The following is a 15,987-nucleotide window of genomic DNA, read 5'->3' on the forward strand; positions in this document are numbered from 1 at the left end:
GGTTGTTGAGATGGCATTTGCTGCTGAGCCTGAGGTTATGGAATCTGTTGAGGTGGGGAGATGTGTTGTTGGCCCTGTTGGAATTGGGGGAATGCTCCTGGGTTTTGAGCGAAATACTCCATGAGCTGAGCGATACTTTGCATTGGAGCGTTGTTACCAGGCGAGACAGGTGCTTGCCAATGTCGTTGTTGAGACTGTTGCTGCTGTGGCTGCGGTGGAGGCTGATGATATTGCTGTTGAGGCTGTTGAGCAGCTTGTTGGAAATATTGGTTGGTCGGAGACTGAAGGAATAACGGCGTTTGCGTTTGCATCATCGGTGTCTGATGTAAGACAGCTCCGGGTACCATTTGAACAGGCTCTACACCTGGGATGGGTGGTGAGTTACCCATCCATCGCTCAGCCTCTTGCCATGCCTATATAGGGTAATTGTCAGCTGATTTATCTGAGGAGCATGAGGAAGCGAGCTGAACATACCTCGGCTCTACCTTCTTCTTTACCTTGAGCTCTAGCTTCACGTACTCTCAGAGCTTCGTGGTATTTCCATAGTCTACCAAGTATGTCAGCCATAAGAGCAGGTAGGTATCAGAAGAGTCGTGCTCACTTGTCCCTTGCTTCCTCGAAACATCGTTGTATCCTCCTTTTCTCCTCATCACTCTTTTTACCTTCGTCTCTCGCTCTCCGTAATGCTCGGACAGCACTGGCCCATTCATTCTGGTAATTCTTCATTTCCTCTTCTTTCAATCCTGCTTCTTGTTCGATCTGCGTTCTAGCGACTTGCTCAGCAATCAACCTAGCTTGTAACTCTCTCAATTGCTTTTCTGCAGCTTCGAGTTTTGTAGCTGTAGTAGCTAAATTTTGAGCTTCTCGGATCTGTCTTTGCAACTCTTCCATATGTTCTTGGTTGCGATTTGACTCTTGTCGTAAAAGTCGATCACGGTGGTCGTACATGTCTCTTCCCCTGTCATACAAACCAAATTAGCTTACAGTCCAAGATATCAACACACAAAAGTCGGAAGCAGGGCAATGACGTCTCATCGGAAGCGTGATGAGGATATTAGAAAGGAGGTAGAGCGTTTCCAAAGGACCATCGAAGAAGACATAGAACTCACATATCACCCCTCGTCCATACGCTTGTCGGACCAATAGTCAAGGCTTCATCCTCTAATCCACCTGCACCTGTTCTTGGTGATCTAGCAGTGATATCATCCTGAGACCAGTAGCTCGCTCCATCACCTGGAGCATTCTCGTACGCTTCTTCAGGTGTGAAAGGCGTTTCACCCGTTTCACCAGGATCGACATTGGTCCCACCTCTCCTTTGACTTCTAGCCGCTGTGGAGGGTGCACGAGCAGGTCGATACATACTTATCGAATCTCCCGGTGCGAGTTCCGTGACGGAAGGATAGGCCTGAATCGGCTGCTGGAATGCTGAGTTGGGCGATAGGAAGTGATTGGTACGGAATCCGGATCCGAGTTGAGATTGGGCGTTGGGTGACCGTGTGGGAGATGGGGATATGGCAGAGGTGGTTTGGGTATGTACAGCGGGGTTTTCGGTGGTGGTATGTGGGGGTTGACGAGGTATGGATGTGCCCAAGGAATCAATCGATGGTCCACCTAGTCCGAGGGTTTGTAATCGTTCGTTAAGGGCTTTGAGACTGAGGTGAGTAATAACAAATCAGTATACCGTTGACAAGATACAATAGGAAAGTGTGAGATTGATGTGTATGCGTATATGTGAGGTATGGATGAATACAGGAAGGACAAGACTGGATAGGATGAGGATGTGAAGTGTAAGGATATGATGTATGACAATAAGAACCAATGACATATGTCTCGAGCACAAAAAGGTGTCATGTAGTGCAAAGATGATTGCCATCAAAAATGAACATAGCGTCCTCGTTTCCGTTTCCCCACCCAAAACATGACCTTTACAGGTTTTTCCCCCTCGTTTCTTGTTCCTCACTTTGGATCGCTACCCTTACAAACAACAAAGACATGATATCACTCACTCTAAAGGTTGACCACCTCTCTCGCTGTTATTCCCACCCAAACCCAAACCCAACCCAAATCCACCTTCGGATAACGATTTATTGTTAAATCCCTGGAGAGGAATTTGATACATGAATTCACTGGTCGGATCGTTATTGCCCATCTTTGTTCTTTGTGGTATCTTTGCGAATGGATGTGTTTTGGGTGAAAAGAAACCTTCACCTCCTTCTTGTTCCGAAGACAATGAATTTGAACCACTATGACTGTTGTTGTTATTGTTGTCGACGTGGGTGAATTCGTCTATTGTATTTGGATAGAGTAAATTACGGGTATCGTTTTGTCTGAAAAGTTCCAAGATATCGTTATGATAGCTGTATTGTTCTGGATGATCAGGGATATTCAACCCTGTCTCTGGTCTTGATACCGGTACCATTGTTCTTCACGTTTCTTGAGATGAGGATAACAAAGGAATAAGTTGTGGTTATAGAAAAGGAACAAAGGATATATATCACAAAGGAAGGGAAGGGAAGGTAGTGGTCCTCGGAAGAAGAATCTTTCGTTGTGTGGTGAATTTGTTATTCTTCTTGTTGATCATGAGTACACATCACAAGCTACATGTAGGATTATACTTGGTGAGTATCGAGACAAAAGACGATTGAGAAAGATATCATGATACTCTTGCCATAATATACCATGAACCATATAACCAGTGTATCGCGTCAGTATACATTACGACCAGATGGGTACACGGTGATCTGAGCGTCACCGCGCTTCCCCCCTCTGGTATATGGTGAATTCAGGGTTGTACACACACACACGCACACAGACACCCCATCCTTTGATCGCCCTTTGTGTAGAGATGAGAAGCCGGATGAGGAAGTAAAACAGGATGTCGCCTCCTCATTCGCTTTTCACTTACCATTTTTAGCTAATATCAAGCCAGATGGTCGCTATGAGATGAGATGCTATGCTCAAAGCAAAAGGATGATGCCGGTCGTTCCAGGAGGCCCCACTGACAGACTCGGATGTATGTGATTTTCCAATGTGATGTCAGAGGTCAGTACCAAGTGAGTATGGACATGAGCATCGTCTGACAGCTTCACAAAACCGCACTTGATGGTATATCCGTAAGAACGGTTTGAAGTCATCTTCTCAGTCATCCGCGACGAACGGTCCGAGCGTCACTTCCACCTGTTACGTTTTGTGTGAGCTAGGATCGGTGCCACACATATTCTTCCCACGGGTGTCCACATTACTAAAGCTTACAACTACGTCATGTCATTCTTTTTCACGTCAACTGTGCCTGGTCGTTGACCTGAGTATTACCTGAAATGGTAAATCCATGACGTTGAGTGTGTAATGGGATGCAGGGTGCATGAGTGTTTAGTGTCAGATTCCAGACTTGACGTGAATCTTCCACCAGACCACCAGACATCATCCATGGAATGAAAAAAACCGTCTTGGTTGCTGGTTGATAAATCTTTTCCTGTTCAAACTCAACTACTGTAAGCTACTGTCACACATATACGAGATCACGCTCTAGACTACGACTACAAGGACCACAGCAACTCATTCTTCGTAAGTCCTGTACTCCTTTTGACAAAGATTCTTCTCCCTTCTGCTCTACCCCAGTTCAGCAAGGCAAGAAGGACACCCATCAATTGCACACTCCCTACCCCTTTGTTGCAATCTTCCTTTCTTGTTTGATGGTCCGGCCGTAGCCCTACACCCACACCCTCATTCCCCATCTCAAATTTGGCTTATCTGTAGCTGGACCTTGAGAAGAAGCTGACTATCTCGTCTACCCTATACAGCTGGACATCTAGCCTTCACTAAATATCAAACGTGCAACCTTCTCTGTCTTATAAAAGAACAACTCTCTGGTAAACGGACTTTCTTCACCTCTTCAGCCTCGCCCATCTCAGACATCTGCCCAACATGGATTCCATGCATCCCGACCCAGCCCCTGCTCCTCCCCCTTCCTTGTCCGACATCAAAGCTCAGGTGGCTCGACTCGAGGCGGCCCACAAGCAGAAGGGCCTTCCTCTATCAGGCAGGATCATCCATGTGATGCATCATCTTCCCGTTGAGATCGTTCGAATCGTCCCCGCAGAATCATTAGAAGCAGGCGGAGTTTTATCTCCACCTATGACACCGGAATTTAAACCTGAAGACGTTGAAGCTAAAGTAGAATCTGCAGATGCTAAATGGAGGATTCACGCTAGAACCGCCCACCCAGCTTTGGTATCAGGTATAAAATCATTATCAGATACTCATGATCAAATCTTGGTAGCTTGGACAGGTGAAGTGCTTTTACAACCTGATACCAACGCATCACCTCAACCTCCCTCACAAGCTACTTTCCCCTCTATCGCCCAGAATCTCTTAGCTCCCTTTTCGACCCAGCAAGAAACCCCATCTCCTACTTCCCCAAGTGTGCCTACTCCCCCTCCTGATGAGTCACCCTTGATGGTTTTCGGAGGTGAATTCAACGACCAAGAGAAGAAAGAGGTAGAAACGGAGTTGGAGAGGTTCACTGAGGTAGAACAGAAGTTTGAGGAAGGTGGAAGATTGAAGTATCTCCCTGTGTTCTTACCTCCTGATGTCAGTAAAGGCCATTACGAGGGCTTCTGTAAGAAGAGTGAGTCGACTGATCACGATGTCCCGGACGATGAACGTAAGCTCACACCTTGGTTCTTCTGCCAGCTCTTTGGCCATTATTCCACTATCTGCTATGGCTCGACTCTACCGCTACTGTCCCTTCACCCGACCCATCATGGTTAGCCTACCACAAGACCAACCAAATGTTCGCCCAAAGAGTTGCCGAAGTCTACAAGCCTGGTGATTTGATCATCTGCCACGATTACCATCTCCTCCTAGCTCCCAAGATGATTAGAGAAGCTCTCGGCCAAGTATTCCACCCTAATGCAGGATGGGGTACCGCTCATCCTTCGCCAGCTGCGCACCACGCCAACAAGCGATTCGACTGGGATCAAAGTCAGCAAAGCACCCCTACCAATGCTAATAACGATAAGTCCAAGACGGAGAAACTCGGTGGCTTCCTTTCGAACGTTGGCTCAGCTCTTGGTCAACATCTGAGTGTCGGGGGCGAACACGGCGCTACACCCGTAGAAGTCATGATTGGAATGTTCATGCATACTCCTTGGCCAAGCTCCGAAATCTTCAGATGTCTGCCTAGTGAGTTATCACAATGGTTTAGAAATACAAGGGTTCAGCTGACAGTCCGTCTTATAGCTCGACGAGAGATTCTTGATGGTATGCTCGGAGCCAATCTCGTTTCTTTCCAAACATACTCCTACTCCCGACATTTCGTATCGACATGTATCAGAGTATGTGGGTATGAGTCAACCCCTGGAGGAGTGGATGCGAATGGACAAGTCACAGCTGTAGGATACTGTCCTATAGGATTAGATGTCAAGCGAGTCATCCACGATAGGGAACTACCAGGTGTGATCCCCAAGATGGAAGCTCTCAGACAATTATACAAGGACAAGAAGATCATCGTAGGAAGAGAGAAATTAGACGTAGCTAAAGGTGTATACAACAAACTGCAAGCTTTCGAGAAATTCTTACAAGTCTACCCTGAATGGAGAGGCAAAGTGGTTTTGATCCAGGTCACTACTCCTGCTTTGTCTGAATCACCAAAACTTGAGAGAATGACGGCTGAGTTGGTCAGTCATATCAATGGTACTTATGGTAGCTTGGACTTTACCCCAGTGCATCACTAGTGAGTTTGTCTCAGGTCTTTCCATCTATCCACAGTCAAGCTGATTAATATGTTTGATCCTCCCCAGCCACCAAGCATTGGAGAAAGATGAATATTTCGGATTACTTTCCGTTGCCGACTTGGCTCTTATCACATCCCTTAGAGATGGTATGAATACCACTTCGATGGAGTTTATCTTATGCCAAGATAAGACCAACAAATCTCCTTTGGTTTTATCCGAATTTATGGGTACCGTGGCTTCTTTCCAGAGCGCTTTACAGATCAATCCCCACGATCTCCTCGGTGTCGCTCATGCGATAAATAAAGGATTGAACATGCCTCAAGCCGAGAAAGAAGAAAGACATCAGAGTTTACTTGATTCCGTCAATGGACATACTTCATATACTTGGGCCGCGACGATCTTGAAGCAGTTGTTGGAGAATGTCGGTGGTGAACATACTGCCCATCAGACTCCCGCTTTGGATGTCAACAAGTTTAGTCAGGCGTACAAGAATGCTAAGAAGAGGTTGATGTTGTTCGATTATGATGTGAGTGTGGTGTTCTCTCTCCGTGACGATGGTATGAAGCATTCGTTGCTCTGTTCACTGATTTGTTCGTGGATTCATAGGGAACTCTCACACCAATTGTCAAAGTACCTTCTCATGCCGTCCCTACCGAAAGAACCCTTTCGGCCATCAGTACACTCGCGAAAGATCCCAAGAACGTTGTGTACTTGATCTCAGGACGAGATGGTGATTTCTTAGAGGAACATTGGGGACACGTGGAAAACTTGGGAATGTCGGCTGAACATGGTTCATTCGTGAAACAACCTGGAGATGAAGAGTTTACGAATATGACGGAAGCTCTTGATATGAGTTGGATGAGTGAGGTGGAAGAGATTTTCAAGTATTATACTGAGGTGAGTGATTGTAGCTTCATTGTGTATTTGGTGCACATGCTGATTGAGGATTCCATTCCTTCATAGCGAACGACTGGATCCACAATCGAGGTTAAGAAAGCTTCTATCACTTGGCATTACAGGAATTCGGATCCTGACTTTGGGTAAGTCAGCTTTCGATAGCTCTATCTATGTCTACTAAGAGTGAGAAGCTGATTCGTCATCGCGACTACCAGTGAATTCCAATGTAAACAGTGTTTGGACTTGCTCGAGAGTTCGTTAGCACCCCGACGACCTATTGAAGGTGGGTCATTGATTTAGATTACACAGGGTCATTGTCTTTAACAGACATATACTGATTATATGATATTTATCCTAGTTCTCGTCGGAAAGAAGAACCTCGAAGTACGACCACTGGCAGTAAACAAAGGTGAAATCGTCAAACGATTGATGTACGAAAACCCTGATGCGGATTTAATCTTCTGTGCGGGTGATGACAAGACCGATGAAGATATGTTCCGATCTTTACGAACCGTCTTCCCACCTGGAGGCATTCATACCAACGATCCGATCATCATGAAACCACCTGTAGCTGTCACTTCCACATTAGACCCAGAGGAAGTAGCCGAATTGAAAGATGTCGAATTGCACATTCGACCCGACGAAATATTCGCTACTACCGTTGGACCACCCGCGAAGAAGACACTGGCTGCTTGGCATGTCACTTGTCCTGAGGAGGTGGTGGAGGCTTTGGAAACGCTCTTGGAGTCGCAGTAGGACGAAATCTGGAAGGTGGATGAACAAATAGATGGTAAACTTCTCGGTTCTCGGAAACACAAAAATAGAAGGTAAGAAGGAAAGGGCATCCGATGGAAGAAGAGAAAGATAGTATCGCAATGGGATGAAGAAGTTCATGATTGATAAGGATTAGATATGTCTCATTTCTCATTTTGCATGTATACAGTGTGTTTTGCATGAGTACGAAGTTGAGGAAAATTACAAATGATTCCAACTGATTGATGGATTAGACTGAGTTACTCCTCTCTCACTCTCTTACTTCCCTCTCCATCACCATCTACATCCCCACCTTCTACCTGACTCTTCGCATTCTTAGCGAAATCCAACCCACTCTTCACCATCCCTTCTACCAGCTCCCTCAATTTCTCATCTGGATCTTCACCCGTTTCCGCACAGTGCTCCATGATCCTCTGAGCCTCTTGCATGAGTTGTTCAGATTGCTCGGACGTGAAGTTTTCTAAAGCTAATTGGGATATACCTGATTCTCCTATTATCTCTTGGTCCTCGCCTACGGTTGAGGTGGCTTGTTGGTCTGCTGGGAGTTGGGTGAGGAGGTAGGAAGATATTTCAGGATGATCTTCTTGTAATTGGTCTACGGCCTATATCAATTGCAAACCAAAGCAAGTAGCACGATATGATACTATCAGCACACTTGGACATATACGCGGAATACTGTTGAATGTGCTTTTGGACAATGTAAGATATGGTGAACTTGACTCACCGTCAAACCATCTTCATTCCTCCAACCTACTTCCACACCATTCTCCACCAAGAACCTAGCGGCCTCGAGCGTCTCAACGACGAACAAGGGCGTTTCGCCATCATCATCTGGGATGTTGATATTACCACCTTTTGAGAGGAGATATGTTAAGAGTTCTAAGTGAGCGTAGGAAGCTGCTGCGTGCCTGTGTTGGATTCACAAAGATTATGAATGTCAGCATAACGGGGAATCAGTAGAAGAGGGAGCATGTGATTGTCATCAGATATTGGATTAATATACTAACATAGGTGTATAGGCGTTGGAATCTTTATCGTTTGGAGTGAACCCTTCATTCTCGATCAGGTACTGTACAAACGATGAGCTTCAGTTTGACTGAATAATGCTCAAATGAGGAATAATTTACAGTGGAGTGGAAAAAAAGGTATACTTACCTGAACCCTCTCGAGATCACCATCACTCGCTGCTACCCATAGATTCTTGCCTGATGATGAAGCTTGTACCATTGTTGTGAGACCGTCTGATGACTTGAAATTGAGGTCGAGGTTAAAATTGAGTTTGAGATTGAGGTTGACAGAGTATGTAGATTGCTTTGCTATCGACTTGCAGTGGCAAGACATGAAAAATGAAATCTCGATAACAAGATGTGATGACATCATCACATTATGATTCAAATGTCGTGTTGATGCGCTGTGCAGTAGATGATGATGACGAGCAACACATTGGTGATCAACACTGCATCGATACACTCGAACACAACACCCTCACCATTTAACTTCAGCCAACCGGTGCTCTTCACATGACGAAGGAGAAGTCCGCCTATCCGCCATGTCGACCCAACTCATCTCCCAAATCCGGACCATCTCCCAACCACCCTCCTCTACCATTCAGGCAGATCAAGTGAGATCGCACATAGACTCCCAATTCACCGACCTAGACCAACTGCTCTACCCACCTTCTGGACCTAGTAAGCGACGAAAGAGGAATCTGGAGGAGGAGATCCTATATTGGGAAGAAAGAGAGAGGAAATCTGCTCTGGAGGTGCGTCCCCACAGCTGTCTTTACCAAGTTACCAAGTATCGAATGGAGTGTTCCGGTTCATGTAAACTGACGTTTGTTGTCCATGGCACTCTACAGCTCGAAGCAACTACCAAGTCCCTTCCTAAGCAGATAGAAGATACCCAAGCAAGATTGCAAACATTACTATCCTCAGCACAGGAACTATCTTTACAGCGATATTCAATCGCAGATAACTTGGCTGATTTGCTTTCCGATATATCTGATGGTATTTCGCCTTCAATAGAGGTTGACGATATACGATACAAAGGTGAAAGTATACTTGGGCAACTCGAGGTGCTTCAGAATCAATTGTGTAAATTGGAAGCTGGTTTAGCGTGGGCAAAAGTGTTAGAACAAGTTGTCATCCTCAGGTCAGTCAACTCGTTCTCCCAGCCTTTTCACCATACTCAATTGATTGATGAATGAATGTCACTTAGTGAGAAAACGTTGAACCCCCTCTCACACAAGCCTTCGCCTCTTGCTGCTCTACCAAATTATAGGCAGCTCAACGATTTGGTGCAACGTCTAGAAGGAACTTTGCCCCCGGAAATGGCTTTGATGAAGGTCGTTATCGAAGTGAAGGAGAGAACTTGGCAAGGACTAAAAGATCTCATGTCAGAGTATGTGATCTCAGCTGCTACCTTCCTAAGAATGATATATCGAGCTGATTGTTACTTGATTCGCAGGAATCTATTGAAAGCCTGTGAACCCCTCGGATGGCCTAAGAAAGTGATATATGAGAATGTATCTGCCGAAGGTAGACGAGCGTTCGAAACCGCTTACCAGGACCTATTATACCTCCAAGCAGAGTAAGCTATCCTTTTTTCATCGTGGTCATGTATACAACTGATCTTGCTTCGAACGCAGAGGGGAAGATTTACATGGCGAAGAAAGACCCTCACATTGGTCAGCTGGTAAAGGACTTTATCCAATTCAGACATTGATCAAACCTATAGCATTGCGGTTCCAATATCATTTCATGGGTACAAAAGGTACCAATCGAGTGGACAAGGTAAGCTGTTTCTTTCTTTAGTTGCAGGAACATGAGAACACAGCTGATATGTGTCATCAATAGCCTGAATGGGCATTCGCCAATATTTTAGATCAGATATACGAACATCAATCATTCCTCTCCACCTACCTTCAACAACTATCTTCTAAATCTGGATTTGAAGATATAGACATCAAATCTGAGTTCACTCTACTACTTTTCCCCATTCTCTTGGGACTGCTAAGAGCGAGAATACCGCCTTTACTCGAACATCCTGCGTTGCTCGCTCATACGATATACCAAACTGTCATATTCGATGAGGCCGTCAGAGAAGGTGGATTTGAGTTGGATGCGACCTCGATATACGAAGGTCGAGAGTCGCCTCCTTGGGAGGGATTGAGTGGTGTGGTGTTGAAGGAGAATGATTGGTTTGAAAAATGGCTGTCGGGTGAAAAGAAATGTACGTTTCAATCCTACCAAATGTCGCAGAGCATGACGGGTGATCAGCCGCTGACTAGAGGTCATAAACCTAATAGTTGCTGATACTCAACTTAACGAGATTATATCGTCGACTGAAGCTTGGACGATAAGCGATGAAGTGAATGAAGAGGGTGAAGGGGAATCGAGTGGAGTGAAACCCACTGTCAGTGCTAGACAGGTGAAGGCTTTGATAGAGCAGATAACGGGTGAATTGAATAACACTTATCTAATGATATTTGGTACTTATGCTGACTTTCTCATGAACCTTCCTTTTTCCACAGACCGCTACGCTCCCCTGCCAGATCTCACATACAAATTACCCTTCTTACTCTCCGTCCAACTACCGATTCTTCAAGCTTACCAGACCCGTATATCCGGGTCACTCGATGCCTTCGAAACCCTGTCATCAGCTTTCGTACGTGCTGTACCAGGCGCTCTGGCTGGTAATACCAGAAGCGGTGTACATATCGATCAAGCCAAGTTGACTTCCGGTAAGAATGGTCTACAGAGGTTGATGAAAGCTTGGTTATCTGGTCAATGGATCCAGGAAGGAATGACGAAGTGGGGTGATGAGCTAGTATGTGTACTCGATAACTTCTTGCCTTTTTCCAGAATGAGGTGATGTTCAGCTACATGTAGACCCTCGACCGGAGCACAGCTGATGATTGATTCTGCAGTTCTTTGTCGAGGTAGCTTCGAACCTTGCGTCATCACAGGCACTAAAATACAAATACTCCTCAGACCCCTTGCTCCCCTCTGCTCTGAAGCACGCCTCATCTACTGAAGTCGATCCTTCGACATCGGTATTTGATGTGCTAATCGAAAGGTATGATCATCTCACCTCGAGAGCAGAAGATATGATAGTGAGGTTGATTACGGTGGAAACGGAGAATGACCTGAAACAGCATTTAACAAGGTATGTTGTTCACCATGCAGGGAATCTGCACTCCTCGTCATTGTTGTCGAGGTCAGAGCTGATGAACCGATCCTTCACTAGAAAATGGGATCGACCCCCTTCTTTGGAGCCTACCGAACCATCTCCACATCTCTTAGCGGCACTCACAACCTACTCTTCTCATCTCCGATCATTGACATCGACTCAACCTCCTATAGTCGTATCTGGGTTATACAGGAGGATAGTAGATCACCTGTCTAATCACATACTCCAGAGAGGTGTATATGCAGGATGGTCCAAATTCACTGAACATGGTGGTATAGATTTACAACTAGAAGTGAAAGAATGGAAAGAAGTTTCTTCCAACTCGCTTGGTGAAAATTCGATAATCTCCGTCAATACCTTCTGGAGGAAGCTTGATGATATCTCAAAGATATTGGCTTTGCCTACTGGCGAAGCGAAGGATAAGGTGACGTTTGCACAAGCTATGGCTAGTGCATGGGATGGAGAAGAAGGTTTGAAGGTGTTTAACGAGAGATTGGGAGTGGATATGGGTAGGGAGGAATTGCAGAGTGTTTTAAGGAGAAGAGTGGAATGTTGGAGGTAAATGAGGACAATAATTCATCGAGAATGGGTATCGTAGATCCACTGCACAAGGAATCATGCATATACATGTTCATTTGAGAATTCCGTCGTCACTGCTGCCACTGAGGTCGTCGTCATCTTTCCCGAGGCATCTCACCTCCACTTTGATAGTACGAACACACAAAGACCAATGTTGAAATGCTTTCACCTATATCCTCTCATCTTATACACATAACGAACAATACCATGACACCTCAGAGATAACCCATCGTACTCCGTCTGCCGTCTGCCGTCTGACCATAGCATAATACCTACCTGACCGAGCGATAATAGAGCTTTCAAGAGCACCTTCCGTTTCCATGGTGTCAAGCTGACGAGAGGTGAAAGTTGATTCCGACAGCGTTATCAATGTTACACCTATTCTCGCCTAGCTCACCTCAGTACTCCCCGTCCGACCTCTCATCTACTTCTTCAAGTAAAGACTATCCGTATATCCCTCATCAACAATCACATACAATGGCACCTTCATCCGAACAAGCAGGTAGCGGTCAACTTCCAACACCGGCTTCTTCATTCTCTCGAGATAGGGAGTACGAAGCAGGCCCCTCGTCGTCATCTACCATTCATGTAAACCACAGCAGATCATATAGACCTTCACCTTCACCTTCATCTTCCAATGCACAACCCACAGGATCAATCACTCAGGAACTATTCCGTATAACTCAGATCCTCCTTGCGTTAGATTCGGATACCTGGAAATTCATGAAAGATACGAACAGATCGATCGATACGTTGAAACAAACGGTAGATGAGAGGATGAAAGGATTAAGGGAACTTGTAGAGTCGAGTAAACAAGAAGGGAAGGAGATTAGTGAGGTGACGAAAGTGATGTTGGAAGGGTTGGAAGGGAAGGTGGAAGGTTTGGAGAGGGTTTGTGGAGATATCAGTAGAAGTCAGAGTCTGGTTGGATCAGGAGTCCCCGTGCATCTGCAAGAAAAACATATTCAAAGACGACCATTCGCTCAACTGGAAAGAGATGGTACACAAGAGGCGATAGATGGTCAAGAAGATGGGCAACCTCTCTTCGATGATACACTCGATGATAGTGGTTTTGGTGATTTCGGTGGTGTACCGGAGGATATGGAAGGTGATGATCCTCAAGATGGACATGAAGAGAATGACATGTTCGTAGATTTCAACGATGATAATGGATTTCAACCTTCCGATATGGACATAGGAATAAACCCCCAAGAGATAATGAGATCACCTTCGACTGCTGATCCTTCGGTCCAACCTCAAAGCGACGAAGTGATCAATGCAGAGGGTCAGGTTGCGCATAAAAAGGGAATGAGAAGGATGATAGCTGCGGTGATAACTAGAGAACAGCACGAACAGTAGGTTATCACCAGAACGTCTCGGAAAGATCAATTAGCTTACTTCAATGGGAACAGTGATGAACCGTCAACATCTGATAACCTCAACGAAGCTGGATACCAGGAACCCGTACCGACTCGCACAACAAGGTCAAGACGGAAATCTGCCAAAGGTACTGAAACGGAAGTTTCGCCTGATCGCGATGGATATCGACCTTCTTCTGTGACTGCTACTCCGGATGACGAGGAAGACGAAGAGGGAGTGGCACTGAAACCACCTCCAAGATTACCTTTCCCTCCTCGACCACCTGTCCCTCCATCACCATCATTATCGCCCGACACACAGCTTAAGAAGAAGAGAAGTAGATCTAAGAAGGTTATGCCTCATGATCAAGTTCAGGTCTACCGAAGACGAGACTCGACTTTCGAGCCTCCCGCTGCTCAACACTCGCAAAAGCAGAAGCCGGCAGAAAAGTCGATAGAAGACCCTGAAACCTCTGCTGAACCCTCTGAGTCAGCCTCACCTCGAAAGAGGAGAAGGAAAAGTACAGCTACAGCTTCTGTCAAGCCGGAATCTAAAGGCAAGATAAATGTAAACCAGAATAAGAAGTACACCCAAAAGGGTACAGCCAGATTGAGGAAGTTTAAAGGTCAAGTTAGGCTGGCGATCAAATGTCTGGCAGCATCGAATGGTCATAAGACCACTGAGGCGGATTGGCCAAATAAAGGGCCAAATACTGCGAAAGGGAGATTGGTGAGTTGATTTGTATAGATAACACAGCGAAGCATCGTACATGCTGATTGAGCTGTTCGTGCTGTAGGAAGAGATTGTGTGTGACATTGTAAGTTATAACTTCAAAATTATCAAGCTTTGCTTAGTGCAACCGACTGATTGGCGAATTCCTCTGATCTTTAGTGCAAAGGCCGGTAAGTTGAAGTTCTCTGCATTCAGCAATGCGAACATGACTGATGGGCTGATCCTGTAATATTAGATGTCATTGGTCCTGTGCAGGTATCCCTGAGGAGAAAGACATGTCAGAGGAAAATTGGATTTGTCCAGATTGTGCATATAGAATGGAGGTTGAGGGTGAGCTACGAGCACGCTAAATCGTCATCGTCTGGGGTAGCTCATCTCGGTCATTTGCAGAAACACCAACAGTCTTGATAGATCCAACACAGCAACTGAAATGTATAAGGTACAATTGTATCTTACGGTGAGTAGATATCTATCTGTGCTGCTTTACTCATTTGAGCTGTTTTAACCGAACCACATCATTTGTTGACACTGTCTCGCTGATTAACGGATGTAGTGAGAAACGAGCCATTGAACATCAAGATGGCGAAGAAGAACGATACTTTGTCGAAAAGATCGTAGGTCGAAGGGCCATCGCTAGAGAAGCAGATACGCAAAAGAGGATATTTCAGTATCTGGTTAAATGGGATGGATACGACCTGGATGAGTGCACATGGTAAGTTTACACTTCCTATCTGGCCATTGATTTTGAGTATGCAAAACATGATTCTTTCGTATGTGAACGAACTGAATGGTTGTCTTATCCACAGGGAACCCCTTGCCAACTTGGAACATCACTCTGAACGCCTATTGACGAAATTCGAACAGACAGCCAAGAGGACTAGAAGCAACCTCAAACTCAGAGTGTGTATTCTACCTGAAGCTAGGAAATTCTGGGATGAAATCAGCGGTAATGCCATCATGGATGCTACGAAGAGCGATGATGATAGTGCGCAGGACGACCAGGATCGTGGAGATGAGGATCCAGAGGATCAGGATGAGAGACAAATTGAGGATGCAAGAATAGCTATTGATGGGCCACACACAGAGCCAAATGAGGATTGTGAGGCGGAGAGGAGAGATGAAAATTCAGATGAGGAGATGATTAATGGAGATCGATATGGTGATAAATTGGATCGAATTCTCAACGGTGAAGAATACGACCATGGCGTAGACAATGAGCCGACCGAGGAAGAAGTAGCGAATTGGATCGATCTAATTCCAGATGAAGACGAGGAGATGACAGATCCCGACAAGATGGATCGTGAAATCAATGGTGACGACGACAGCGACTATCACGATCATAATGGAAATAACGAAATGAACAACGATATCCGTGGATCGGGATCTCCAGAAAACTCTACCGCTCAAACCCAACATGAAGTAGATGGGCAGGCGTTGGATCCAGAAGAAGAGTACGATGAATTAGATCATAGTGACGAGGAACACGAACTCGATCGTCGAGGTGATTCTCCCACTGGCAACAAGGAGAAAGATCAGGAGGAATTGAAAGAGATGATAAATGAGATGAGAGGGGGATCCGGGGGAAGGACGTTCTTCGGGATTAGAATGTTTTAATTGTCGAAGAAGAATGACGGTCTGTTTATATATTTGGTTAGTATTCATGGAATTCACGTTCAAACCAAGTTTATGCAATTGACGTCGATCGTGTATGACGATCATC

General features: G+C 45.4%; 5 protein-coding genes across 5 annotated transcripts; 3 read left to right on the forward strand and 2 right to left on the reverse strand.

Annotated features, from left to right (window-relative positions):
* Positions 1-35: 35 nt before the first annotated feature.
* L199_008327 (uncharacterized protein) lies at positions 36-2,149 on the reverse strand (the record flags this gene model as incomplete). Its single annotated transcript, XM_064894008.1, has 5 exons — positions 36-413; positions 475-547; positions 602-958; positions 1,110-1,652; positions 2,007-2,149. 5 exons carry the CDS (start codon positions 2,147-2,149, stop codon positions 36-38), a joined length of 1,494 nt encoding a protein of 497 aa, XP_064750080.1.
* A 1,775-nt stretch (positions 2,150-3,924) lies between these two features.
* L199_008328 (trehalose-phosphatase) lies at positions 3,925-7,388 on the forward strand (the record flags this gene model as incomplete). The annotated part of the gene is made up of 8 exons (XM_064894009.1): positions 3,925-4,627; positions 4,693-5,184; positions 5,242-5,734; positions 5,802-6,261; positions 6,342-6,632; positions 6,699-6,775; positions 6,848-6,915; positions 6,991-7,388. 8 exons carry the CDS (start codon positions 3,925-3,927, stop codon positions 7,386-7,388), a joined length of 2,982 nt encoding a protein of 993 aa, XP_064750081.1.
* A 257-nt stretch (positions 7,389-7,645) lies between these two features.
* On the reverse strand, positions 7,646-8,633 carry L199_008329 (uncharacterized protein; the record flags this gene model as incomplete). Its single annotated transcript, XM_064894010.1, has 4 exons — positions 7,646-8,008; positions 8,131-8,314; positions 8,414-8,475; positions 8,562-8,633. 4 exons carry the CDS (start codon positions 8,631-8,633, stop codon positions 7,646-7,648), a joined length of 681 nt encoding a protein of 226 aa, XP_064750082.1.
* A 322-nt stretch (positions 8,634-8,955) lies between these two features.
* On the forward strand, positions 8,956-12,159 carry L199_008330 (uncharacterized protein; the record flags this gene model as incomplete). Its single annotated transcript, XM_064894011.1, has 10 exons — positions 8,956-9,168; positions 9,265-9,557; positions 9,624-9,806; positions 9,873-9,995; positions 10,054-10,198; positions 10,262-10,637; positions 10,714-10,863; positions 10,939-11,234; positions 11,335-11,573; positions 11,655-12,159. The coding sequence occupies 10 exons, from the start codon at positions 8,956-8,958 to the stop codon at positions 12,157-12,159; spliced, it is 2,523 nt and encodes an 840-aa protein (XP_064750083.1).
* A 494-nt stretch (positions 12,160-12,653) lies between these two features.
* On the forward strand, positions 12,654-15,881 carry L199_008331 (uncharacterized protein; the record flags this gene model as incomplete). Its single annotated transcript, XM_064894012.1, has 8 exons — positions 12,654-13,531; positions 13,589-14,264; positions 14,332-14,352; positions 14,427-14,437; positions 14,503-14,597; positions 14,658-14,724; positions 14,821-14,979; positions 15,074-15,881. The coding sequence occupies 8 exons, from the start codon at positions 12,654-12,656 to the stop codon at positions 15,879-15,881; spliced, it is 2,715 nt and encodes a 904-aa protein (XP_064750084.1).
* Positions 15,882-15,987: the final 106 nt, after the last annotated feature.

Source organism: Kwoniella botswanensis, chromosome 3 (genome assembly GCF_036426115.1).
Source record: "Kwoniella botswanensis chromosome 3, complete sequence".
Classification (NCBI taxonomy): domain Eukaryota; kingdom Fungi; phylum Basidiomycota; class Tremellomycetes; order Tremellales; family Cryptococcaceae; genus Kwoniella; species Kwoniella botswanensis.